General features: G+C 51.7%; 1 protein-coding gene across 1 annotated transcript; it reads right to left on the reverse strand.

Moving 5' to 3' along the window:
• Positions 1 to 887: 887 nt before the first annotated feature.
• Positions 888 to 27,041, reverse strand: ETF1 (eukaryotic translation termination factor 1). The gene is made up of 10 exons (XM_053990835.1): positions 26,923 to 27,041; positions 12,608 to 12,783; positions 11,711 to 11,850; positions 8,358 to 8,496; positions 7,284 to 7,474; positions 6,664 to 6,793; positions 6,147 to 6,302; positions 5,534 to 5,598; positions 4,241 to 4,388; positions 888 to 2,923 (listed from the first exon to the last, which is right to left on the reverse strand). Exons 1-10 carry the CDS (start codon positions 27,006 to 27,008, stop codon positions 2,841 to 2,843), a joined length of 1,314 nt encoding a protein of 437 aa, XP_053846810.1. The 5' UTR covers positions 27,009 to 27,041; the 3' UTR covers positions 888 to 2,840.
• Between the last annotated feature and the right edge of the window lie 30 nt (positions 27,042 to 27,071).

Genomic DNA, 27,071 nt, shown 5'->3' on the forward strand with positions numbered 1-27,071 from the left:
AAGGCTTAAAAAAAACACCCTGGGTTCTGGATTGGGATGTTAAGGCCAAGGTGCTGCTGTTGCAGGCTGTCCTTCCTCTGCCTCAGGCGTTTAGAGCATCTCAGGTAACACTCACAGCACACCTGCCTTTGGACTCTTTCTTGGATTTCTCCCTCCTTCTGAAGTCACAGTTTTAAGCTCCAGCTTCAAAGAGCAACTGAGCGTGCTGGAAACACAGAATCATGGAATCACTGGTTCACTTAAGCACTGACAGCAACTGGAAAATCCCTCCAAAACCATCAAATCCCAGCTGTGCCTGATCCCCTCCTTGTCCCCAGCCCAGAGCACTCAGTGCCACCTCCAGCCCTTCCTTGGACACCTCCAGGGATGGGCACTCCAAACCCCCCATGGCAGCTCCTCCCAATCCCTGACCCCCCTTTCCATGGGGAAATTCCTGCTGCTGCCCACCCTGAGCCTGCCCTGGCCCAGCCTGAGGCCGTTCCCTCTCCTCCTGTCCCTGTTCCCTGGGAGCAGAGCCCGACCCCCCCGGCTGTCCCCTCCTGTCAGGAGCTGTGCAGAGCCACAAGGGCCCCCCTGAGCCTCCTTTTCTCCAGGCTGAGCCCCTTCCCAGCTCCCTCAGCCTCTCCTGGGGCTCCAGCCCCTTCCCAGCTCCGTTCCCTGCCCTGGATACGCTCCAGCCCTCAGTGTCCTTCTTGCCATGAGGGGCCAGAACTGGGCAGAGCCCTTGAGGTGTGGCCTCAGCAGGGCCAGCACAGGGAGAAAAATCCAGAAATACAAACTGAGCTGTGAAAGAGCTGCCTCCAACCTCCAGCCCTGAAGCTGGCACTGAGCTGAGAGCAAAAAGCAGGAGTTTCCTGGACTAGAGAAAATAAACCAGGAGTCTGTACTATATTCTTAAATATGGTTTAATACTCTTCTCCATTTCTGTACATCACAACACCAAGATATCACTGCTTGGGATCTCTCTGCAGAGGCTAGATAGTATGCGAAGGCTAGGATCTCTCACCCCCACTGAGTGTGTTTGCATGTGTAAGTGTAATACATATCAGTATATATTGATATACACATCAATATATAATGCAATATATATCACTGAAGAGAACACATTGATTAAAGAAATACAAAAAAATTTGGCATCATTTCCAAACTTAAATAGTAAAAATAAAAACTACAAAAAGGAGCTGCATACCCTAATGTATCATGTGAAACAACAAGCAGTATATTCAAAAATGTAAATTTACAACCAATTTTTGTGGTCTTGTCTTGTCACATTAGACCCATTTACAATGGCAAAATCCAGAACATACTGCTGTGAGGGCCAGGTCTGTGCTCAGCCCTGAGCAGACCCAGCCCCAGCTCCTGGGAGAGATTCCAGCTTGGATGCGGGGACGGCAGCGAAGCCACCGGCCAGGTTAGGGACCAGGGGGACAAATGGTATTGCTCACATGGACAGGAATTTTGGACCTCAAAGAACAGTGTGGCAGAAATTTGAAGAGAAGCTCCCTCTGTTCAAGTGAACCAGGACAAGAGGCAAAGGTTTGCAGCTGGAACAGGAGCTGCTCCTGAGGGAAGCACCGGGAGCAACGCTGGGAGAGCCCCCAGGGAGAGAGCAGGACCTGAGCTGTGCCACTGCTCCCCTGGGACAGGACCTGCCCTTGTGTCACTGCTGCCCTGGCCTGCACAGTCCCTGACCCCCAGAGTGTCACCAGCAGGCTGGACACACCCCAAGGATGAGCTCCCTGATCTATGGACACTCCGTGGAATAGGCAGGACACAAAGCCCGGGCAGTCTGGGACTATCCAGAGTGATCCTTTACCTCCTGAAGGACACAGCCCCACAGGACAGACACTGCTGGGAGCTGGCTGTTCCCAGGGCTGTGCCAGCACTCCACGGATCAGAATCAAATATTCCACACTCCCAGCACTAATTCAGCCTTCACTCCACTGACTCAATATTCCTGTCAAACACCCACTTCCATTTAAGACCTGTGGGCTCAAATTCACATAATCAAGGAAACCTTACGCAGTCCTAAAGCAAAAAGAAAAACTTACTGAGGAACAAAAAGCCAAGTGTACCTTACTTCACTGAAATCTCATGTTTATTTTTGTCAAGACTGAAAAAAAAAAAAATTCCTGAAGGCTGCACTGCTCAAATCCAAATTAAGCCCAAGACTCCAGCAGCATTTTCATTGCAATCCATGAAGTGCATTTCCTAGTTTGTAAGAGCAGTGTTTCTGCAAATAGATTAAAGCACGTTCGGCTGGTGAGCCTCCCCAAACCATCAGAATTTGCAAGCCACATGTAATGAACCAGCACTCAGGTCAGTGCCTCCTCAAGCTTTTGAAGAGAATTATGGCTCCAACCTCATTCCATTTCTTCTGCAGGCTAAGCTGAGAATGCCATGTAAATGGGTCACAGCGCTGCCAAATGCAGCAATTGATTTCTCCAATCAAAGTATAAAGAAACAAACCAGTAGGATCTTACTTCTATTAATTTTGGAAGGAAGAGGTTTACAGCAGTTAATGTATCATGAAGGTTAAAAAAATCATTTCCATAAAATACAAGAGCAACCAATTTCACCATTGAGTAAAAGTAAAAACTGGGATTCTTTTTAAATTAGTCCAAAGTGGCATATAGGAACTTAGTAGTTTGCTGCTGTACTGACACTATGACAAATCAAAGTGTAGGGTTTTGCTTTCTTAAATCCAAATGCTCGTGGATCAAGTTCTGGAAATGTTCCAATTCTAAGGCAGGGATCAGTTGTGTTTTCCACCATGAGTTTGCTCCTTGGGTTGGATGCTGGAGGGGCGAGGCACGTGTTGCCGGACCCAGCTCGACTACCTAGTAGTCATCAAGGTCAAAAAATTCATCGTCTCCTCCTTGGTATTCCATGCCCTGGAAGTCCACCCGGTACCGCAAGATACCTGCCAAAGAAACAGCCTTTAGCTTCCCCAGCATTGCCACAGCTTCCCCAGCCCTGCTCCCAGAGCTTCCCACTGATGTCCAGCTGAGGCCTGGCAACAGACAGGCAGCTGCCCTGAGAAATGCCACAGGGAATTTAGTGCCCAAAGGAAGCTGCCCAGCCTGGCCAGCTTCCTCCTGGAAAAGCTGAGCCTCTTCTAGGGCTGCATCTTCAGAAAACACCAGTGGCACCTCACTGGTCCCAGTGCCACTGCTCAGATCCAGGCCTGGCAGTAAAATCCAGAGGGCACCTGGCACTGCAGCTACTTTTACAATGCAGTAAAAGCAGGATTTAGTGTCTGTTTTCCTCTTCCCACCCCAAACACCAATCCAGGGTTCTGGAAATCCTGCATGCCTGGAATCATTTACTGAGGTGAAGGAGATTTTCAAGGACATTTCCTTTCAAGCCTACGGGGCATGGGAGCAAAGACAATCCCATCATGCAAAGAGGCTGGATCTGCCAGGTAATGAGAGACTCCTGGAATTACAAACCCTGAAAACTTAGAAACCTGTTGCTCCTTATGGAGCTGAACAATCCAAGGTTCTTTCCTCCCAGCTGGTGTTGTCTGGGCCCTAGAAATTCCCGTTTACAATGCATTCCTCCCTGGCTCACATCCACCAAAGCTGAGCACAGCCAGTGGCACAGCTTTGTCCTGGAACCCCTGGCCAGACAGGACATGGAGCATGGCACTGGTGTGGGATTGCCCACACCTGCCCAGGATTTGTCAGACTGGCACAGGAACCACCTCTACCTCTGCCAGGCATGGCTGATGCTCAGTAAGCTCCAGACAGGACTGGCTTTCAGAGGCCTCACTACTCCAGAGGATGGACTAAAAATACTTTTCTTTTGAAAAGAAGCAGAAGATCAGGGAGCAAAGTACAAGGAGGCTCTGAGAGATGAGCAACAGCTCCAAGTGCCTCAGGAACGGGTCTGGGGGCTGTCAGAGCCCCCTGGGCAGGGCAGGGGCTGTCACCAAACCTCTGTGCAGACAGAGCCAGGCAGCTCGGGGCCCTCCTGACCTCCAGCAGCTGCACAGGGGGACAGCCCATCCCTGAGCCCTGCACAGGACACAGGGATTGAAGAACACAGCTGGAAATTGACAGGGCCCAACATGGACCACCATCCTGCTGGACAGGAAATGAATCCACCCTGGTGAACACAACTGCTTCTTGAACTGGTTTCATGACTGACAGGAATAAGATTAATCCCACTCGTGTTGGCACCAGATTATCAAACCAACCACTAAACAAGACAAACACATTTTCCTCTTGCAGTTTACCTCCAATTCCTCCAAATCCTTTCACAAATTGGGATCCTTCTTGTGATTTGTCTGTAACAATTTCCAATGTTGCTCCAAATTTCTTGTAGTTGTTTGCAAACCACTCCAGGAGGGGCATACTTTCTATGAGTTCGTGTTCCTGTCCAGTCTGTGGAGACATTGGAGGGGAAAAATAAATAATAAAACCCTGTTGCAGTCACTGTGTGTTCAGTACTGAGAAAATCCCCCCAAAAGTTGGCTTCATGGCTTTGTCAGCAGTAGCAGGGACAGCAGTCCCCCTGCTCCACAGGCACATTCCTGGGGGGAAGGCATTCCTGGCACAACTGCACCAGGCAAGGGCAGGCACAAGCACCAGCTCCTGGTGCTAAAGAATTCATCACTGACAGTGTTTTGGGCCTCTAATACAAAATTTAGTGCAGAAGAAGGAGAAAAACTGCCTGGATTCTTCTGCTCCAGTGTCACTCCATGCTACATCTCAGCTTCACTGCTCATTCAGACTTGCTCTGCCCCCTGCACAGATTGCAGCCCCCCTCGTCCACCAGGCCCTGTTCTCAGGCAGGAGCACTGATCCATGCAAGCACAGAGCCAAAAGGCACCATTTTCTGAGCAGGAAGTGTAGTGATTATTATGAAACAGAAACACCTCACTGCAGGTAACACTGCAAACCCTCCATGCACAGCAGGGATTGGCAGTTCTCCCTCCCGGAGGGTAAACAGCTGGAAATGGCCTCCAGGCACAACCCAAGTGGGACAGATCCCCACCCTTTGGCAAGGGACACTTTTTTTTCCCAGTTTATTTTGCAAAGCTGCACAGACCCCTGGTCCACGAGGGCTGTTTGACCTGCACAGGCACGAAACTCAGGCAGCAAATGACAGTTCCACATATCAAATGCATCCCAAAGGAGGCACTCCCTTGGCACCTGATCCAGGTCACCATTCCCGACCTCACAGTGATTCTGCACAACCAAATCAGCGCCTCCTAAGCAGGAAGCAATGGTTCTGGGGCCTTGCCTGCATGGTGGCTACCAAACCCTTGTAGGTGATGCTTTGGTGGTAGTCAAAGATCTCACACTGCCCCTTTACACAACCTTGGCATTGGCAGCAGGGAAGACTGGAGAAAAGCGGGTGTAGGATCCAAGGGGTTACACAGGAAGAGCCACAGGTTCCTGCCCTGAGTGTCACTGAGTGCCAGAAGGTCACTGTGCTCAGGTGCCTGGGACAAACTTGGCCCAGATGTCCAGAGCTCTGCACCAACACACTGAGAACAAACCCAGAAGCCCCAAAGCTGAAATACCTCCTTGTCTGTGAAGTGGGATTTATCCTTCTCTTGCTCTGGTGTCAAATACAGGATCTTCTCCTCTGAGAAAGGAGGAAAAAATTGTAACATTAGTTAGGGTAAGGCTACAAGATGCAGTTTAAAGACAGCAGGAGACTAAGCAAAGCCAGCAACTACAACAGAGAGGGTCTGGGCACCACCACTGCCTTCCTTCCTCTCCAAAGCTCTGTGAGCAACCCCACAGGGCACAGCAGCACAGAGCAGCTGCAGAGCCAGCACAGAGGGGGACAGGTCCTGCTGCAGGCCCAGGAATTGTATTTCTGGACACAAGGCCACCTCAGTCTCCCCTCTGGTATCACACTCACAAAGCTGGAAGGAGGTTCCAGGCTGGCTCTGGGACCAAGTGCCCCCCTGGCACTGCAATTCCCTCTGTGCACTGGAACCCTGCTTGTTCCACTTTTCCCCCACAGAGGCTGGGAAACTGCAGGCCAGTGACCTGCAAAGTAACACAGAGCTACACAGCATCCCTGTGGTCAGATGTCCTCAGGGAGCTCCTCCAGCAAACCCATCCCAGTGAGGCGCCTCAGGCATCAGATCCTGAGAGCTTGCAGTGTCCCAGAGCACCACGTACCCTCTGTGCCTTGGCAGTGCAGGACGTATCTCATGATATCCAGGTTTTCATAGACTATCAGGATCTCTACTGCTCCCATTTCCAAAGCTTTTAGTGTATCTTCCACACCAAAGCAGTACTTCCCCGTGTCCTGGCTGATCTCATCGAAGTATCGTCCTGCAGGGCACACATGAGCACTCAGCACAGCACACACACTTCAAACAAGCTTCATCTGAATGCAAGAAACTGCAAGAAGCAGCTGCCACCAGAAGGCCTGGAACTAAGGGGATATCTGATGGAAGGATAGAGAAGGTCCAAGAAGTCTCGTGTGGAAAAAGAGACCAACCAACCCCCCCCCCCCCCCCCCCCCCAAATCGGCACTTGAGGTGTCCAGATGGCAAAAAGAAGCACTGCCAAGTCCCACTCTCAGCCAGCATGGCAGGGCTGGGGCAGCCAAGGGCACTGCCAGGAGGGTGAGAGCAAGAGCATCACCTTTACCACACCTTGGCTCAGGAGGAGGCTGCAGTGCATCACATACCTATTAGCTTTTTCTCTTGGATGAATTTCACATTGGAGAGGACCTCAGTTGACAACTCAATTGCTTGATTGAAGCCATTTTCTCCTCCATATGAAATATCAACTAGTTTGAGCACTTTGGATTGCAACCGCTGAACGAGAGAAGGAGGAGACAGGAAATCGTAAATCACCCCAGAGCAGGGCTGTCAGACTCCTCACCCTGCCACAGGAGTCACTGCTCTCATTTCTGCACTTCACCTGAGGCAGAGGCACCTCTGAATGCACAGTACTGAACCACAATTTTCAGGCAACGGGGACACAGGATTAGGTCTACTGGAGTCCAATTCCCATAAAGCTTCTGCTTTAGATTTGGGAACACAAAGAATGCGAATGCCAGTTCCAAACCAGGGAGGACAGATTTCTTATTAGCCCTGTTTCAAGAACAGGAGCTCTCAGCTCCTTGCAGAAGGTATTAGGAATGGGAGACTTCTTTGGCTACATCACATTTTTAATTTTGATCAAATCTCTTCAGATGCCAGAGTTACATTCCTCCAGAGTAGCATCTTGTATCAGAGCTACGGCTACAATCACCACCTACCCTGACACTCAAACATGTGGGTTTGCTCAGAACAGGCCACTCACCTGATCAAACATGTCAGATTGACTCAGCTCAGTTTTGAAGTCGGCTGAGCCGGCGAGGACGAGCCCGGCCACGTTGACCTTGTCCCCAGAGATGAAGAGCTGCACGGCCGTCTCGGCCACCTTGCGCACGTAGTTGTGCCTCTTCTCCATGCGCAGGCGGGCAAAGCGCAGGGCAGACTGACCTCCTCTGCCTGCAGGGAAGGACGGGGCAGCCATGGGGGACCCACTGCATGCCAGCAGCGTCCTCAGGCCACAGCTGGCCTGGAATAACCACAGCCAAGGGCAGCTGCAGCCACCTCAATTCAGTTTGCCACAAGCTGAGGCAGGGGCTGCCATGGAACACTCAGAGAATAAAGAGGGTTCATTCCCACCAGGAGATTTTTCTTGACAGAGGAAAATGTTTATTTTCTTTCTATACAGACTTGCAACTCTGTAGAAATTGAACATCTGAGCACATTCTCTCTCCCTGTACCTTCATGAGAAGCCATCTCCTTTGTACGCTGCCTCTGCTGACACAGTGCAGCCCAGCAGTCCCTGCTGCACAGCCTCACTGGGGGCAGTTTTTTTGTTCCATTTTGTCCCATCCCACTCTACAAAGAACAGTAGGCCAGGAGTAACTGGCAGACAATTTGCTGAACTCATCAGTGGCCGGCTATAACACAGCTCCACAGAGTGGAGAATTTTCCTTGCTCCATGAGGCCCTGTGCTTCCTGCAGAGAGCAGCTCGCTGCTCCTCACTGTGGGATGCACACAGCAGCAGCATATCAAACCTTAACAACTCCACTGAGCAGGATTACTGCTTGTGCTACCAATACCTACCTACAACTGTCCCAAAACCAAGGAAAGGGTCAAATGCAGCAAGAAATAAAAAGTGCCACTTCTGAGATCAACTGCATATTACTGTGATTCATTAATTCTGACAGAAGGCTCAGACTGGAGGCTTTGCTGTCAGATTCCAAGGGAGCACAGACTGGAGCAGAACTAAACCCCCACAGGCCAATTTCCCCACTTCCACCCTCACATCCCAGCCCAGGACAGGCTGCTGCCCCCAGCAGAGACAGACGAGTGTGTTACCGTGCTTCTTTGGAAGATCCACAGTGAATTTGTGCAGCACTTCCCGTGTGTTTCCTTGGAGAGTTCCGAAGAGTGCCCCGCTCCCATCTATTACAATAAAGCCAAACTTGCTGTCATCAGAGAGCAGCGCCGTGAGGGCCTGGAACAGACAGAGGCTGTGAGGGAGGGCCTGGGGCAGCACAGCCCCATCAGTCAGCTCACAGCTGGTCATGGCTATGTTTTTATTAATAAAGTGGAGGAAAACCAGCATATTCAGTAGCTGTAACTATTCCAGATCACTACAGAATCCCAGGACTCTCTGGGTTGGAAGAGACCTTAAAAACTTTCCTCTGCCATGGCAGGGGCACCTTCCACTGTCCCAGGCTGTGGGGACAAGCCCCAGTGTCCAACCTGGCCTTGGGCACTGCCAGGGATCCAGGGGCAGCCACAGCTGCTCTGGGCACCCTGTGCCAGAGCCTGCCCACCCTCCCAGGAAGGAATTCCTTCCGTACATAATTCCATGCAACACTGTCAAGAGCACAGAGGAAACTCAAGTTTAATTTTGATCACAATTTCCCAGCTTTGCCAGTTCCCCACTGAGCTCATGGGCAGGTGTGACAGCAAAACCCTGGAGATGGGCTCTGGAGAGTGTGAAGTGAAATGGATCCCACCTCTCTGAGGCTGCCTCACCTCTCTGGCTGGCACAACTAGAGCAGTAATTCTCCTGGCATTCCAGTCAGGAAAGCAGAACTTGCTCAGTTCGTTGTCAGTTCAGTTTTGTACTCCAAAGCATTGACACAGCCTCCCTACCACCACTACTGGTCTGCTGCACCTGCTGACTTAAGTCCCACAAGCAGAATGATGAAATAAATCTACAGTGGCTGTGGCAAATTCAGCCTTACAGAGCACAAGGAACAGCAGCAATAATAGTCCTGTGCATAACTGGCTGTGGAGAAGACACCCAGAACATTTGCTGCAAAATGAAGTTATCCTTCAATTTTCCTCCCTTTAAAAAAAGCAGCTGAATATTTCTCATAAGGTCATTTAAGTTGCTCAACCAAAGCACAGAGCAGTATCAAGGTTTTTGAGTTCGTTTTGCCCAAGCACCCAAACTCTGCACTCCGTTCTCAAGGCAACCTCTCAGCTGCTGTTCCCTTAGGGGCTGAGTGGGCAGAAACATCCAGCACACACACATACTCCTGCTCACTTACACATGCCCAAAAAAGCAATAGCCAGAATCCTCTTTCTGGCTGGCAAAACCACATCCAGTAGGATGAGGAACTTGTCAAAACTCCAGATTGCTTGAAGTCACCAGTTTAACACTGAAAGTGATGGTGCTGGCTTACTGCACGGGACCTCGAGCTGCCTGCAGGGCTGTCAGCCTGATTACTGGGCTGAACTGAAAGGATAAAACCCATCAGTCATCTTCCAAAATCCACACAACCCAGGATGCAGCTCTCAAGCTTAGAAGAAATGGAGGCTAAGGTTTAATGGAATGTCCTGGCCAAAGCAAATATTCTGTATTAATTCCTCAGCAGTAGGATGAATGAGAGGAGGAAGTGGCATATTACACTGCAATCTATTTAACTGGGACTGAGCCAAGCAAAACGTGTGACTGGAATGAATGCTCCAGCCAAGGTATCAAAGTAAGTCATTGTAAATCCTACTCCTCAGACACACATCAGGGCTCACAGCCCCCTGGGGGAGTTACTTCAGTTTCACACAGGCAATAAAGTATCTAGAAGAAATTTTATCAGATGCTCTTGCCAAGCAGCATAAGACTACAGCTCTGATTTCTTGATTTCCTCTTATTTTCACACAGTACCAATGATCAGTGATTGGCTCTGGCAGCAATTGCACTGTTTGACCTGTCAAGCACCAAGAAGGAACCACTGCCATTGTTCTGTTCCTTCAGCCTGGACTAAGCTTCTTCTCTGCAGCTATAGCCCAAAGGTGAAGACCAGCTCCTCCTCCTACTCCTTCCCACCCCAACTCTCCAGGAAAGCTGTGGGTGCCCGAGTAGCTGCCCTGGCTGTCAGCTCAGCTGGGGGAACCATGGGGTTCAAGGCTCTACAGCCAGAGAGGGGACAAAGGCAGAGCTCAGAGTTCCCAGCCCCAGCTGACTGCAGTGCAGTGCAGGCAATCCCCAGGGAAATAACCCCACACCCCACAGGCAGGGGAGAGCACAGAGCCTGTGGAGGGAGGAAGGGGCTGGCAGCGATCCCGTCATCAGGAGCAGCAATTCCCACAAATTCCGCTCAGGTCACTGCCACCCGTGGTGAGCAGTGCCACACAGCAGAGGATTTGCAGCTGCTCCGGGGAACAGCCTGCTGGGCACTTCTATACTGAATCAGTGCCCCGAGGCAGCAGCTGCAGAGGAGACCAAATGAACCCATCTCCTGACAGGGGCAGGAGGAAACTCAGCACCCTCCCACCACCCACAGCAGCAGGGACAAACACTTCCCTGAGCCTGGCACCCTGGCTCCCTACTGAATTCTCTTTTTTGCCTCTTGCTTTCACTCATCTATGGACACAGGGACCCAGCAGAACCCCAGATCTGTGACTGTGCACAGGTTTTTATTCCTGGGAGGTCAAAGGCATGTTGGGATTTCATCCTTTGTGGGGAGAAAGAATAGTAGGAGTGGACCTCACCTGTGTAACAAGCACACTTTCCCCTGCTGTACTCCTGCCCTCTGGAAGACACTTATGGATCACATCTCCACAGACCCAAACAGACAAGCAGAACTACATCACTGGAGGGCCTGCCAAGCCCATGTCAGATGGGTCTGACAACAGGCAATTAAGTCTCAGGCCACACATTTATTATGGCAAACATCAAGGACGTGAGGGGCACTGCAAACTTTGAGACCACTGCACCTGCCAGAGCCAAAACAGCCTCAGAGGCAATACACTGACTGCCGTGATCCACGTTTCTTTCAATATGCTTCAAACCATTCATTTAACTTAATTAAATGTTGGATAAAAATAATCCCACTTCCCCCCAGACAGATTAGGCACATGCCAGTTCTCCATCAAGGCTCTCAGTTAACACATCTGATAGCAAGACTGGCAACACTGATATTATCTTGGCAGTATTTTAAAGCCTGACTTGGAATAGTATCTATGGGCCTCTGTGGTTAAGGAAAAAATCACCCTTCCTCCAGTTACAGAGGGGAGCTCCTGCCTGTGGGTTACACAAACTCAAGGGTGGGAGGAGCTGGGCAGTGCCTCAGCTCCTTCCAGCAGGCATTCCCCATCTCTAGCAGTCCCAAGCCATCCAGTGGCCTCCCCAGGGCATGTTCCTGCTGCTCTCCTGGCTCAAGCACAGCAAGGCTGCACCCAGACCTTGGCTCCTGCAATGGGGGAGTCCTTACCTCCGTGTGGAATTTGTTGTCACACAAATACAATGATGTATTGATTGGTTTGAAAGGTTCAAAGTCAATGTTGACTTTCTTCTCTTTTCCTTCTTCTGTCACAATTGTTCCACAGTAAACAACCAGACCATTTGGAGGTACTACAAACGACACAATGCAAGTTTAGATCACTAAGGAATGTGGCAAGCTGTACCCATCAAAAACTGACTGCCAGCCCTTGAGACTCGTAGCAGAGTTGAAATTCAAGTTCCCAAACTTTTCCTTTTCCCTTTTCCCCACCTCATTCCCTCCCAGGTCTCTACAATGGGAAACAAGCTCATTTAGTGCACCTGTAGCAGACATGCACCTGCCTGTTAAACCCATGAGTTTGCAAGCTCACAGCACCCAGAGAAAGGCTGAGCAGCCCTGAAGCTTTGCTGGTCCCCCCACACAGGATTTGCAGTGACCATCCCAGGGAAGGCCATGGGCCAGTGCAAAAGCAGTAACAATGAACTCTTCCAGGGCTCATCTGAGATGGTCTGTTCCCCCCAGAATGATAGCAGCTGCTCAATGCCATGCTTAAGGCATACATGCTTAAGGCAAACAGAAGTTTCTGCTCGACAGAAAATCACTACTTTAATACAAATGAACTATTGCAGAATATCCAGCTCTTAAGTCTGGTAGAGTCAGCAGTAAGAACATAATCATGACCCCACTCCTTAAAGACAAGGACCTTACTATTCTAGTCCCGAAGTCCACCCCTGAAGTAGCCATCCAAGGGCAACATACCTGGAATATCAGTGCAAAACAGCAGCACAGGCCAACAGATTTGATTAGCAGAAAACTGCATAGTGCAGGAACTTAAGGCTGCTTCCAAGAAAGGGAAGTGTGCCAGCATCCATACAAGCTAGAAGTTACCTTTGTTATAGAGTTTCAGTCTTTGCTGTACAGATGTAATGGCTCCCAGTACTGAAAGGCGATTCACTCTGGACTTTATGTTGGAGGCAGTGCCAAACTCGTCCGCTAACATTTTTGCCACTCGCGAGATCTGGTCTTTGGGGGGAATGATCAATGAGATCATGCTGGTACCATTGCTGGGGAGGGAAAAAAGGGATGTGAGCAGGAAGCAAAGCAACAAGCACCCACACACCATATCCCATGTACACAGGTCTCTCCTCCCTCCCCCAAGGATGCTTCTTCACTGTCACTGGAGTAATTCCCCTTCTGCTGGACAACAATGGGAGAGGAAAGAAAGCAAAACCAAAACAGGCTGCTCTTCAGTGCTCAGCCTCTACCAACCAAGTCCTCCAAAAGCTGCTTGTTTACTCTGGGGTACTACATGAGAAGAAAGAACAAATGTACAGACCAAGAGCTGCACAGACCAAGGGCTGTGAGCAGAAGGAATGGAAGCAGCTCCCAGCAGAGATTATTTAGAACAATGCAGCCACATACTTCAAGGACATCTCAGAGCCCATTTAATTTGCTCTCAGACAGCTGGAGCACTAAGCAGTCCAAGTGCTGTCTTAACACGTTGTTTTCCTCAGATTAATACAGAAAATGGAACTGGAAGGATCCCTTTGTCACAGTGAGTCTTTTCTGCTTTCCCTCTATCATTTTTCTCCCCAGAGCAGTTCATCAGTTCTGGCAGCTGCTTTAACTGAACTGTGCAAAGCACACACTGCTGCTTCACCAGCACCAACCCCAGGCACAGAGTCAGGAAATAAGACCCCACAAATCACAGAACAGGCTTAAATTAAAGGAAAATAAGTTTGATATTCGTTTTTCCTAGGGCTTTGGGGTGGGTCCTGTAGAAATCTTAATCCCCAAAGCTGCCTCGTGGTTCAAATCTACCCAAAGCCAAAAGAAAAACTGGGGAAGTTCCTATCTGCCTTTCAGCAGGTACCTCCCATTTGCCATTGAAGTATCCCAGATGTCTGAAGTGCTGCCTCTGCACTGTCTCAGATTTAACCCAGACTTCATGCTTCCCATTAGAGCCATGGCATAAAAATCAAATCCCTCATCGTATCCTCCAGCTCTCTCAAGGGCAAACCAGCTAAGCTCTGTGAAAAAGCCTCCTCTCAGGATTCTGAGTCAGAGTGCCAACAAAGTGCTTTTCAGACATCAAACCCCAGGGTTTTGCTCTTTTACATTTCTTATGGAAGGAGCCTACCCCAGCCCCTGCTCGCTGCTGTTTCAGGCTGCCACATACCAGTGTCCTGCTGAAGTGTTTGGGCTACAGAGGCACAGGGAAGTGCTTTAAAAAGCATCACTTCATTAGCTTCTTTACACAAGTTGTACAGCCATCTCCCAAAGATCCTCAATCCAGGCCAAGTTGAAATGGAGGCTGGTAGGTCAAATAAGTCCTTGACCTTAAAGACAACTAATTGGTTTTAATGTTCGAGCTCCCCATACATGCCAGTCGAAGTCACAAAGCCACACTGGCCCGTGTTATTCCCAGGAGGAGCTCTGAGCCATGCTGGCAGCTCTCAGGCTTCCAGGTCACCCCAGCCAAGAACACTCCACATCCCACTCAATTAAAGCAGTTACCCACCCCAGTGAATGGCACCAGCCTTAGGGGACAGATAATGGCTATCATTCCCAGCAGGCTCCTTTGAAGGAGAGGCTGATCAGAATGAAAGCAACTCTTCCCCACTTCTGTGAAAGTAGCACTCCTGAGTTATCTTCTCCTCTCAAAGAAGAAAGTCATAGACTTCCCAGAGATTAGAAAGCTCTAATTAGATTAGCCCATCACACCTAACTTCCTGCACCCCCTAAGGGCATCCCAGTGTGGCAGGTGGGAGTGGGACTGTTACGCCCCTGGGGCACTCCATGGCTCTCCTGCTAGCAAGAGGCTGCATACAGTTTTTCCTGAATTGAGGACAGAGGGGAAAGAGCAGGGAGCGAGTCCTGCCACAAGCTGCCTGGAAGAAGAGCCCAATCCCCCCCCACCTACAAACTCCTTACAGGAATTTGCAGAGAGTAAGAAGGCCCCCCCGAGCCTCCTTTTCCCCAAGCTGAGCACCCCCAACTCCCTCAGCTGCTCCTCACAGGACTGACTCTCCAAATGCTTCCCCACCTTTGTGCACAGCAAGGAGGAAGGGTGGGTGTGCACTCCCAAGAGCAATTCCTCAATAAAAAGTAATTTGAAAAGCTCCCTTCAGTTTCACCCCCTTCAGACGCCAGCCCCTGGCCTTGTGCTATGTTCCACTGCCCCAGAAACACTGGTGCAAACACAGAGCACCCACTGGATCCTACTGGGGCCGCTGGAACTGGAGATCCTACACACAGCACCTCATCCATCAGGCAGGGTCACAGCACTGCTCCTTAGAACACCCCACCCGAGGTAACACAGTGGCCTTCATAAGCCCTGGTGATTTATTACTGCAAACAAACAAATTAAAAGGGTCTCAGAGGATGCACTCCCCCTCATTTAAATCTCCAACTAGTTCAACACAGCACAGTACTGTGCCTGGGCCAATCCTTCAGCAAATTCCAGTCTGGATTTGCATCCAAAAGCACCTTCCACTACCAACATCAAGTGCACTTCTCAGGTTTGGCATGCTTCACCACTATTTACAGAGTCAAGAGTTATTTCAGGCTCTAACCAATTCCTGCAGAATCCAGCAAAACAGCTGGCATGCAGCTTGCCACAGGAGCAACCTTCCAGGCTGCTGGGAGCCTAGAGCACAAGGAACCAGCCAGCTTGTCACCATGTCCCCACGCACCCAGCACCCCAAGGGGTCACTAAACAACCAAACAACCAAAGACTGAGACCAGCAAGACACCAGCTGAAGCAGATGGGCACCAGCACTCAGGGTGGCTGCAGAACTGCCTCACACATTGCCAACACCTCATTACCCGACTATGCAAGAGCAGCTTTCCTCTCTCAAAGCAAGCTTGTACCTGTCTGCGACCCTAATGCAGTATGGCAGGGTCTAAAAAACCCTGTGGTGCATCTGCTAAACTCACTCCAAGGAGACAAAATGCAGCAAAGAGTTTCTAAGAAAGCTGCTGTTCAAAAACACTCAGAAAAATAGCTTATTCTGCAGAGTAAGGTAATTTCCAAGTCTCCTCTGGGTCTTTGCAGCCTCAACAAGATAAAAGGTATTTCTGCAAATCCCACTGTGTCCTCCGGAGCTGAGGGTTCCAGAGTACACTTACCTGGGAATGAGGTAAGGAATTTCCCCATAACCACCCTAAAGCCTCCCAAAAGGGGGCACAGCTGCACCACACACCTACTACGGGGCACAACCAAGTGATCCAGTGAGATCAGGGGCACTGTTCACACTGGCAGCTCGGGGTCAAACGTGCCAGGAGCTGGGTCTGCCCTGCATCACCCACAGCACTCTTGAAGGAAGCATGGACCCCATATCCCAGACTATATCCTGATTTCACAGCACTGTTGAGGTTTCCCCCTGGTTCAGCACACCCAAGTTCCACCAGGGCAGCTGGGAGCTGATGCTTTCGGACCACACTGAGCCAGGGGCTTGCAGAGCTCCAGCCAGTTCCTGCCCTTGTTCTGGCCAAAGAGCTGCCAGTGCCATCCAAGGGCGGGATGCTCGAGATGTTTGGGATGGAGGGAAACAGCATCCCAGCCCACAGGCCAGCACCACAAGGGCCACTGCTCAGGGGATGGGGGCAGAGGAAACAATCAGGAGCAGAGGGGCACCAGCCCACACACTACAAAGAACCAAGGGGGCTGTTCAGTGCCAGCTCTGAAGAGGCAGAAGGCCTGCACTGTGGGTACTGCTAATGGTGCCAGCCCTGCCAGGAATGGGCAATTAGCTCAGATTTATCAGCACCTGCCATGAGCAGCATTAGGTATCTCTAGGAGAGAGGATGAAGATCCAAGCTCCAACTTTCCCACACCACAGCAGATGAGCGCTACTTTCTCCCACGGTGTGCTACAGGGCTGTTTGAGGGAAGAGGGGAAGCAAAAATAAGCACATTTTGCTCTTTGGAGACAGAAAGTTCCTCAGAAAATCAAGATTTGTGGATAGGACAGCCTTTCTATTATTAAAACTCCAATGTTACTACAGTTGGAATTTCAGACAACTGTGCCACCAAACAGCTTTCCCAGACACAGAGAGACTTCAGAGCAACTGCTGACAAGTGATCACAGTGAGTGGCAGTGTGGGCAGCGCTGAATCACCACTAACCCAGTCCCCAGAAGCTGCAGGGGAGAGCTGTGCCATGCCTGCAAGCAGCTGCTGTGGCACCCGAGCAGCTCCTTTCCCTGCCAGGAGAGGAGGGATCACCCAGGAGCCCTCCCTGTGCTGTGTGTGCAGGCCAGGAGAACGGCTGGGTCCCTTCCAGGAGCAGGGATGGCCCAGAGGATGCTGGCACCAACCGTGTCCCTGCTCCCAGCCCACGCCACGCTCGGTACCAGGAGCGGGGCCCCCTGTGGACGTGCTCTGTGCTCCAGCACGAGGGAGACACCAGAGCAGGAGCCAAAAGCACAAGGCAGGCACTGCACCCATCTGGGATGGGCTGCCATGGCCACCCCGTGGCTGCTTTCCATGACAGCTGCCAAAGGAGCCTCCTGCTCTGGGTGGCCACCTCCACCTGCAGGGCTTTGTCACCACGTTCCTACTGTCCTGCCATGAGAAGGAACTGCTGAGCAGATCCTTAGACCTTCAGCTTTCAGCTGGTACTACACAGTAATGTAGCGGTTTTCCAAAAGGCTCCTACCACCTTACACAGTGCTGTGCCACTGAAAAGGGTCCTGCACTGCCACACCCCACACCAGCAGCACCCACCACAGCTCCCCTTCACCAGGCAGACAATCACCAGCACTCTGAGGAGGAGCAGTCAGTCAACCTGTCTCCAGCAATTTGGGCTATGAGCTGGCACGGGAGAGCATTAATTTCACAGCCTGCTATATAAATAGCAGTGACTGGCCTGCCCTGTGCTATCAGAGGAGACCTGACAAACAGCAGCTGAGCTGTAGCTGTTGCACAGTGAAACATTTCACACTAACAGCACACTGTGGAATGTGGGATACAGAGGCAAGGGAGGGCAGTCATTCCCTATGACTCAAAACAGGCTTATTTTTACAGGGCACAGCTTCATGAGCATCCTGCTCTCCCCAGGAACCAAGGGCAGCACCAGGCCTGTGTGCTCCTGCCAGAGACTGGCATGAGCACAGAGCCAACAGCTCCCAGATAATCTGATCCCAACCACATTCCACAGCCAGGAAGCTTTCTATGAAACAACTGTTGCCACACACTGCTCCAAGCCATGGTACCTTCCCCAGGCAACCTCTGCTGCTCTCCATCCAGGACTGTGCATTACTGGGCAAGCACAGCATAGCCCAAGGAGCCCAAGATGCCTGGACAGCCAAGGCTACCCAACTTATGTGATGGCTAAAGTAGCTCCACATGCAGCCAGCTGCAAGGCAGATGCCAGCAATATCTCTGCAATCCAAGGCAGAACTCTGTCAGGCATATCCCAGAGGTGCCAAGAGCTGCTTCTGAACCAACACCCACAGTGCTGCAGGCACGTGGCACTTCAGTGAAGGACTGTGCTCAGAGCACACAGAATCAGTGATGAGGAAAGAATATTTGAGGGTTTTTCATGCTGTACCTGAGCAGAGATGTTGAATGGAGTGCTATAAAAAGGAAGTGTCCTTTGGTAGAGGCAAGTGCAAAATTGCTAGTTTGGGCTCCCTTACAATACCCAGGCCCATCAGACACTCCCTACTCATCCTGCCCTGTGTGCAAGTGCACTGACCTTGCCAGAGGGAAATTCTACACACACTCTTGCAACTTATGAATTATGGCTGTGAAACAAACAGGTCACAGCTGTGCTCATTAAAGACTTAATGTTTTTTAATAAGACAAAGCCTTCATCAAACACAAAGTGGCTCAAGTCCACTTGAGATGCCGAATCTGGAGAGACAACAGCAGATGAAATAGCTGCACAACTTTTCCTGGAAAACCTGCTAGGAAAGAGCAGGGAATCTCGAGAGTCCAGGATCCCTCAGTGCTTCAGAGGCCACATCACCTGGAAGCCGAAGACTTCACAGCCTGTAAGAATATCAGTTGAATGCTCTGCAATAAACCCAGCCAACACACCTCAGCCTAACTGCTGCTTGGAGGCACCAGGGTTTTGTGATGCCTGCACAGAGGCAGATGAACTTCCCCTCCCTGCTCAGCCCATGGGCTCCGAGCACAGCTGGAGCAGGACACAAGCACTGCACAGACACCCAGCCAGAGCACACAGCCCTGGGGAGCTGTATGGGACCCACCACAGCTCCTCTGAGGTTTAATGGGGAGCTGAGCCAAAAGCCAGGCAGCACAATTCGTACAGCACAATTTCAGCAGGAACCTCACAATCCCACAGAAGCATCCTACATTTCACCCCAGCATGCAGCAGAGCTCTGGATCATCTCCTAAAAGGTAACATCAATACAAGTCATTCCTCAAAGGCTTCCATGCCATCCAAAGAAGGGTTTGAAGGTATGGAAGGGACCAGTTTCCAAGCAAAAGTATGGCAGAGTTCACCTCTCTGGATCCACTGACACCTCAGAAGCAGAGAAAAAGGACAAGATGGGGGCAGGGTGGGTATGAGGAGAGGATTTGCAGAGTCAGGAGACCAATTCTTCAGGAATCCTTTTCAGCATAAGCATTAATTGGAGAAATTGAGGCCCCTCCCTCCACTGAATTGAAGAAACACCCCAGACACTGAATTCCTCCATCAGTCTCTGAATGCCACCTCTCCCCTGGACAAAGGAAAACCACTTAACTGCACAGCATGACACCGTGCAGCTATTCCACCATGGCTCACACAATTCGAGGCTCTCCTGCTGTAGTCCTGCTCCAAAGCCCACGACAGGAATCTTGTACATCATTCTCCTCTAATGCTGGCAGACTGGATAGAAAAAGCACTTCACATAACCAGAACCAGCTTGAAGCAGACACCCAGACTGTCCTGGAAAGGTATCCTACCCTCCTACCCTCACCCACCAACCTTCTCAGAGACGAAAGGCCTCCAGAAGCCAACCAAGTTCTGAGTGCCAGCCAGGGAGAGAAGCACCCAGCCAGAACCCACCCTGGAAAACACAAGTGAGCCTCATTTCCTCAGCACACCTCTGGCTCCAGCAGCCAGGGAAAGCTTCCCACAGGGAGGCAGCAAATGGCTGCTCAGCAAAGGAGCAGAGGCAAGCCTGGCCAGAGCCTGAGCAAGGGTCAGGCAAGGCAGTGCTTCCCCCTGAGTAGCCACCGGCTGCCTGCCAGGAGCTACCTCCTGAGCTCAGCCTCCCTCACTCCCAGGACACAAAGGAGGTGAGACAAGAATCAGGTCACAGACTTCTACTCCTCTACACAGCACAGTTTGGCAGCTCTCGGTGTCCGAGGGCTGCAGAGGTAGCAGGTGACGGTGAGCCCTTGGCCCCTGGGCCACCACGCACCACCTGCCCAGAGGGACATGTCAGCAGCTCTGTCCCCAGACTGGGGCTGGCTCTGATACTGCTGCTCAGGCTACCACCAGCACCCCCGTCCCACATCAGACACGCAGCTCCAGGAGCAGATCCCAACTTCATCCCAAGCACTGAATCAGCACAAGTGCATTCTGCACACCCCTCAGAGAAGGTGAATCAATGTCTCTCCAAAATCCTTGGATCAAAGGCAACAAATCACAAAACATAATTGCATAGGCATGTTTTGAATAGGCCTTATTGGCGGCATCTGACCTCATGCAGAAAGCCCGGATGCCCAATTACTGGGAAGTGGAACAGACATTTCTGCACTTCAGACATTTGTGACTCACTGGGAGGCTCAGTTTTGCCACAGCTCCCCTGCTCTCCCTCCTCCTTCTCCAATTATTAATGCTCCAAGTTTAAAAGACTTTTTGCATTATGCTAATGGGCCATTTGGGTACAAGATGTACACTGAGGGACTGAAACAAATCCAGATTTGCTTATTAAGATGCTAATGCCCCAGAGCTACATGGGAATGGGTGGCTAACAGGAGGGAAAAGAAATCCAGTTGCCACAAAGCCAAAAAAGTCTGTCCTCTTTTGAGGTGCTTGTTCCCATCTCCTACCACGTCATTCCTCAGGAGCTCATTCATTAGCTCGATGTGAATGATGATCTGTGCATGAATCACACTGCTCACTAATGATTCACACAGTTGTAAAAGAGGTACCAGGCTGCTGAACAGCCACGGGCTGTCAGACACTCGCTGGAGTTCTGATCTGTAGCCACTTTTCCAGCTCAGGTCCTCCTCAGCCACTAGCTAGTGAGCTCTCTCCAAAGAGCACTTCCTAATTGTCTCTGTAATTCAAAAGGAACAGGTACAACAGGCAGGTGAGAGCCCAGGAAATGTTTTACAACCATTCAACTGAGGCAACCAGCAGGATGTCAACAACCCTTTGGACATTGTCCCTGGCTTCAGCTTCCCACCTGGCACAGCTTTCTCAGACCACCCACTCTGAGCACCACTGAAACACAAGACACATTGCTTAGTCCTGAGAGGTCTGATCAGCCCTGCTTACATGAAATCCACACTCAGCTTCTACCCCAGCACTGTAGACTGGCAGCCTGAAGAGGTCCAACAGAGCAGGGAAATGGTGTGGAAGCAGCTGCTGTTCATCCCACATGGTTTCCTGCCACAGTGCCCTCAGCTCTCCCTTGTGCCCTGGACTGTTTCTATTCCAGCCTCCCTGCAAACATCTCCTCCCGGTCCTCACACCACCAGAAGCAAAAGGCAATATTAACATTATAGCCTCTGCCTCTCACAGAAACATGACCTCCTTTAGGAACACCCCCTGCCACAGGCAGGATGAGAAAGCACAGCTCAGAGGAAGCAATCTGCCTTGGCTAAGAACTTAAACCACAACCTCTTCCCTAAACACTCCACACTAAGGTCAGATCACCAAGTCAAAGCAGAAAACTCACTGTCAGTAAAGCTCAATTCCTGCAGATCCAACTGCTCCTCCAGCCCTTGTCCCACCCATGCCTCACATTTCTCAGAGTGTGACAGCCCAGTTCAGTTCCAGGACTTTTCTGCAAGAGAGGGCCACTGGAGACACCAGCTCACAGGAGAGATCCTCAAGCCTATCCCATGGCACTAGCACAATGTAACAGCACTGCAACCTAAATACCACAGCACAAGTCGGAAAGCCAAGGACCACCTTGGCATGGCTCTGCCCTTCTCAGATGCATCAGCTGACCCAGGCCTAGGGCAAAGCCTCCATCATACCCCCCACCCTAAGGTGAAGGCTGCAGAAACAGCTCCTGTATCAACAGTTAAACTGACCCAGAGCTCAGGTCCGAGGCACAGCCACAATGACAAACAGATCCTGAAAAAGAAGGCAGGGAAAGAGATCTGCTGGCAGGCTGGGAGCAGAGGGAGCCTCTGGACTGACACATCTCTGGCAGTGCAGGCAGAGACCAGTCAGTACTGACAGATCTCACCAAGTGCTCCTCCTGGTGTGTGACATCCCCTTGAGCCAAAGGAGCTGCTCTGGTACCTGCCTGGGCATGGTGGTGGTGTCACACTGAAGCAAGAGCACACCCAAAATCTGCTGTGCTGTGTCTTGTATGGAGCAGGAGAATCCACGCTGGAGTTAACTCAGCTATGACACCATCCCACAGTTCCACCTTCAGCACTGCCAGCAGAACAATCCATCCACAGGACAGTGCTGCAGGAGCTCTGCCTAATTCAGGAGGGAAATACAGCTCACTCAGGCAGCACGAGAGAACCCCAGCACCACAGCTTCCCAGGACTTCATTCAAAAGAAACTGGGAACAAGGCAAAGCTGTGCAGGACATAGCTGTCACTGACCCCAGTCATCCCCTGACTGCCCCCCCCACAGCAGAGCTGCCACAGCTCTGCCCACAGTGCTGTTAACTCACAGCCAGGTGGGCTCTCAGGCCACTTCTGGAAAGGCCCACCATCCTCACAGTGGAACAGGTTAAGACTACCTTATTCCCCAGAACCACCAGGTTGTCCAAGCACATCTCAGCCCTGCCAAGCTACCCAGTCCCAGAGCAGCACCATCCCAGCACATCCCAGAACAAGGTGTTGAGAAGTGCAGCCTCCTGTTCCTGTTCCACAAGGCTGGGAAACAGCAGCAGCTTGAACCTAATTTCAAGGCTAGGCTTTTCCATCAGGACCAGCAAGACTCCAGACAGACTGCAAGAGAAGCCATCTGCAAATGATGCTGGGCAAATCTTTTCCGTCTAAGCAACAGGTGAGCTTGCTCACCCTCAAGGAGAACTATGTTTCATTTTCCAGGAATTCAAGCAGAACTATGTCTCTCTTTGCAAGAATCCTCAGGTATTTTCAGGCCTCTGTCCTTCATGGTGACTTTATTTCTCTCACTTTCTGTTTCTCCCATATAGTAGATGGAAGTCTCAACATGGCAGAATCCAAACCCAGGCAGGAACTGCAACACTTTGCTTTTCTCCCAAGGCTCAGGAGACACCAAGACGTCCCCTTCTCTTGCCATTTCTCCCTCCTCCAGCTTTGAAACATTTCTTCCAGTTACAACCAGAATAAGTTACTTGTTCAGACTTTGTTTCTGCATTTGCCCTGGTTTGACCCACCTTCCAGAGCACATAATTTGGAAAAATGTTCTTCCCCACACCAGCCTCACTGTGTTTGCAGTCAGTGCCTTCAGTAACACCTCAATCTTCACCTCCTCTTTTCCTGTTTCAGTAAAATAACCAACAAGGGCTTCTGCTCCCAACAGAGCAAGCTCAGGACAGGGGAGACGTCTCCAGAGAGCATGTTCCCTAAAGTTTTCCCATTGTAAGGGAGCTCCACACCCAGCATTCTCTGGAAGCCCATCTGGCCAGGGAGGTGTCAGTACCGTTTGCAAGCAGAGATGTTTGCAGAAGAAGGCATTTCTAAGATATGGAGAAGTTTCCAAACATGATTCCAACGTGACATCTCAGGTCCTCTCCCAGCAAAGAGACTGCTTGCTGTTGCTGATACTTGATTTTGCCAAGCATTTACAGCTTAGATTAGCAGAAAACCCTGCCCAAAGCCCAGCTAACTATTCAGAACTGCAGAGACCAAAGGAACAAAGAGGAATTGTCAGTTTAACAGCACTGACACTGAAAAACTTCATGAAGCAACAGCAGAAAAGCCCCGAGAGAGAGAGGAGAAAGGAAAACACTGGCTAATGCTGCTTCTACTTGGGCTGCTGCAGCTCCACAGAGAAAGATACAGCTGCAGCTTCTGGGGTGCCCAGTGTTTCCTCAAATCTGTTCTACAAAACTGAACTGTGTACTGAAATCAAAATGAATCCCTCAGTAGGGGAGAAGCAGAGATGTCTGATGAAAGTCTGAGTACTCCAAGCTCTCAGAGACGCATGACAAGGTTAAACTTCTGACAAGGCCACAACTGGCTCATCAGGAGCCTTTTACTCCCATCTTCTTCTGGCCACAAAGGTTAATTGCCTGCAGTGCTGAACTGGCTCCTCTGCTCCTCCTCACACCCTGTGCAGAGCCCAGCTACCCCCCTCCACCTCACCAAATGAGAAACACCAACTCAGCCACTCTGTACAGGATCACACAGTTTGCAACTCAACTTTGGAGAGCTGGAAGGAGATAACTTGTGGTTTAGGAAGCAAGACACAGATAACAGCTCTTTCTAGTCCCTGTCAGCAGAGACAGGGCTTTGAGGTGGAGTTGGGGAGTTAAAAATTATTTTTCATTGTTTTGAACTGACAGATTCTTTCTACAGAGATCAGTGAGAAAGCCAGATTTCCTTAGCAGGGCTGGGAAAATAACAGGGCATTCCCACTAGGGTGTTTCCCTCCAGGTTTGAGAGGCAGACCTACCCCTGCTGGCCTCCAACTGATCAGCTTCTGGGAAAGCTGAGGTTTTAATCTTTCCCCTGGGTGCTCTGACCAAGCACTGCCCCTTTCCTCATCAATCCCATAAAAGCACTTCCTCTCCCTCTGCTCACTTGACTTTTGTTAACACCCTGCAGACTCCACTGAGATTTTACCACATGAGCTGGATCAGAGCAGAGGTGCCCCAACCACCACATGCCAAGGGAATGTCTAACTCCAGCTTCCTCCATTTCCCGTCCCTTTGATCCCCTGCAGGAACAGCCAGCACACGAAACTGGGACACTGCTGCTGGGTCACTAATGGAGCACATGAGTAAGGGAAGGTGGGGACGCCAGCGAGGCCCTGGCCCTCCACATCACCCTGCTGGAAGGCTTTGCCCCCTAACCCACCCCAGAACAGGTCTTCCTACTCCACAGGAAGAGGAAGCAACTCCTCCAAAGGCCGGAAAAGCCTGTTCCACTGCCTCACACCTCCTGTGCTGGGGAGCCTGAGCCTGCTGGGGGCTGAGGCTGCAGTACCTCTTCTCCTTACTGCACCCAAAGCAGGAACATTTGGGCTAGGCCTCCCTGGGAGACACTGAACCAGCATCAGCTTGCTCAGAGAAGACTTGCTGGCACCAGCACCACCTTCCTCAGGAGCTGGTTTAGCAGCTGGCACAGATTAAATGAAGGGACAGCAGCATCACCACATCCAGGAGATGTGCTGGATCCAGGGGGCACTCCAGCTAAACCCCCTACACAGATCTGACTGTGTCTGTGGCACCTCTGGTGCACAGCAGAGCTGTTCTAGGGATCACTGGAAGAGGGAAGACAGGGCAGACACCTGGGCTGTGGCCCCAGGAAGCTGGTACCACAAGAGACACCTGCCCTTCAGCCTCCCAGGAACACTCCAACACCTGCTGAGACCTTCTCTGCAGCACTCATTTATCCCAAACAACACAAGAGCTGACAATGAACCGGGCACAGCTCGAACCAGGGAGAGACAAAACTCCAACTCTACGTTTGTGCTCTTGCACAAAGCTATGTCACAAGCTCCAACGGATGCCTGGAGCTTCCCAAGCCCTTTCAGCTTCCTGGGACCCCTGTGAGCACAACCTGTGCTGCCCACACCATGCACAGGCCCAGCCCCGTGATCAGCTGGGGCAGCCAAAGTCCACTGTGCCGCAGGGCAGCCCAGGCTCCCCATTCCCTTCTCCCACTCACCAGCCCTGTACAGCTGCATCATAAATCAGAGTAAGATAATTCAGGGAGACCTGTGACTCGGGTTCCCCTCCAGCCTGGGTTAGTTTTCAGCTGAACGACTCCACGGGCTGACTCTACACACAGAGCAAGCACCACACTAAGGACATGACAAGACAGCAGCTCCGCATCTGCCAGCTGGCCCCAGGCTTTGGGGGGGCCACAGAACGATGCCTGCGCTGCCCCAGGTACAGCAACACCCGTTCAGGTGAGCCTGTGGAAACTGGAGCCACAAGGGTGGCTCATTCTTATTTTACCAGGCTGTCTGCCAAGACACTTTCTTTGCTATTTTACAGCCCCAGAACCTTGAAGTCTTGCAATTCCTCGGGCCCAAGAGGGTTCCCAACCGACGGAACCAGCCACTGCCAAGCTGCCCTCTCAAACAGGCACCTCTGGCATGGGGCAGGCTGCAGGAACAGACATTCTGGGGGGACAAAAAAAAATTAAAGTGCAAGGATAAAAGTGGGATTAGAGACTTTAAATTTCTGACTGTCCAAACTTTGGAAGAGCTTGCTTTCAGGAAAATGGAGTTGATCACCTTTGCTGGGAGGGGAAGGGGTGAGAAAGATCAAAGAACTGTCAGTAAGGAAAGCACTGAATAAGTGCTGCCTCACCCCCTGCCTCCCTGCCCTCACCCCGCCGCCTTCCCTGGCCCAGCCGGTCCCTTGGGAGCAGCCCGAGGCTGCACGGGAGACACAGGAGCGTCTCCTCCGGCTGGAACCCGCCTTTCGCCGGTGCCAGCTGGCACGGGGCGGCCGGACGGGCCGGGAGCGGGGCGGGCACCGGGTTCACACACCTGTGCTACCCCCGGCGGGGCCGGGGGGGAAACCGCCCCTCCCGGGGCCGGGAGCAGCCGCGGGGCTGCGCCCGGGCCGCTGGAGCCCGGGGCAGCCGCGGCCCTTTTCCCTTTCCCCGTGCGGGAAGCGCGGTCACGCTTCCACTCCGCGCCCTGCACGGCCCTGCCTGCCGACCCCGGCCCGCCTTCCCCGCCGACCCCCGGCCCCGAGAGGCCGCGGGTCCCACGCGGCCGCACAAAAGGGCCGCGGGGCCGGGCAGGGGCGGCCGGGCCGGGGCTGCGCCTCCCGTCCCCCCGCGCCGGGCGGGCCCGGGCAGCGCCCCGGCCGCGGCCCCGCTCCAGCCGGGACACCCGGCGCTCCGGGGCGGCGGCCCCGCGGGCCCGGCGCTCACCCGCGGGCCGCCTCCAGGCTCTTGATGAGCTTCTTGATCTTCCAGATCTCCACGTTGCGGTCGGCAGCGCTGGGATCGTCCGCCATCTTCTCCCTCCTCCTCCTCCTCCTCCTCCTCCTCCTCCTCCTCCTCCCGCGGCGGCAGGCGCT

Source organism: Vidua macroura, chromosome 15 (genome assembly GCF_024509145.1).
Source record: "Vidua macroura isolate BioBank_ID:100142 chromosome 15, ASM2450914v1, whole genome shotgun sequence".
Lineage (NCBI taxonomy): Eukaryota > Metazoa > Chordata > Aves > Passeriformes > Viduidae > Vidua > Vidua macroura.

Excerpts from the sequence above, each read along its gene's own strand:
- ETF1 (XM_053990835.1), bottom strand. The coding sequence starts at position 27,008 with ATGGCGGACGATCCCAGCGCTGCCGACCGCAACGTGGAGATCTGGAAG. Across the intron at positions 6,794-7,283 it reads AATCTGACATGTTTGATCAG|CGGTTGCAATCCAAAGTGCT; the intron begins GTGAGTGGCCTG and ends TCTCTCGTTCAG. Across the intron at positions 5,599-6,146 it reads GCACTGCCAAGGCACAGAGG|AGGAGAAGATCCTGTATTTG; the intron begins GTACGTGGTGCT and ends CTCCTTTCTCAG.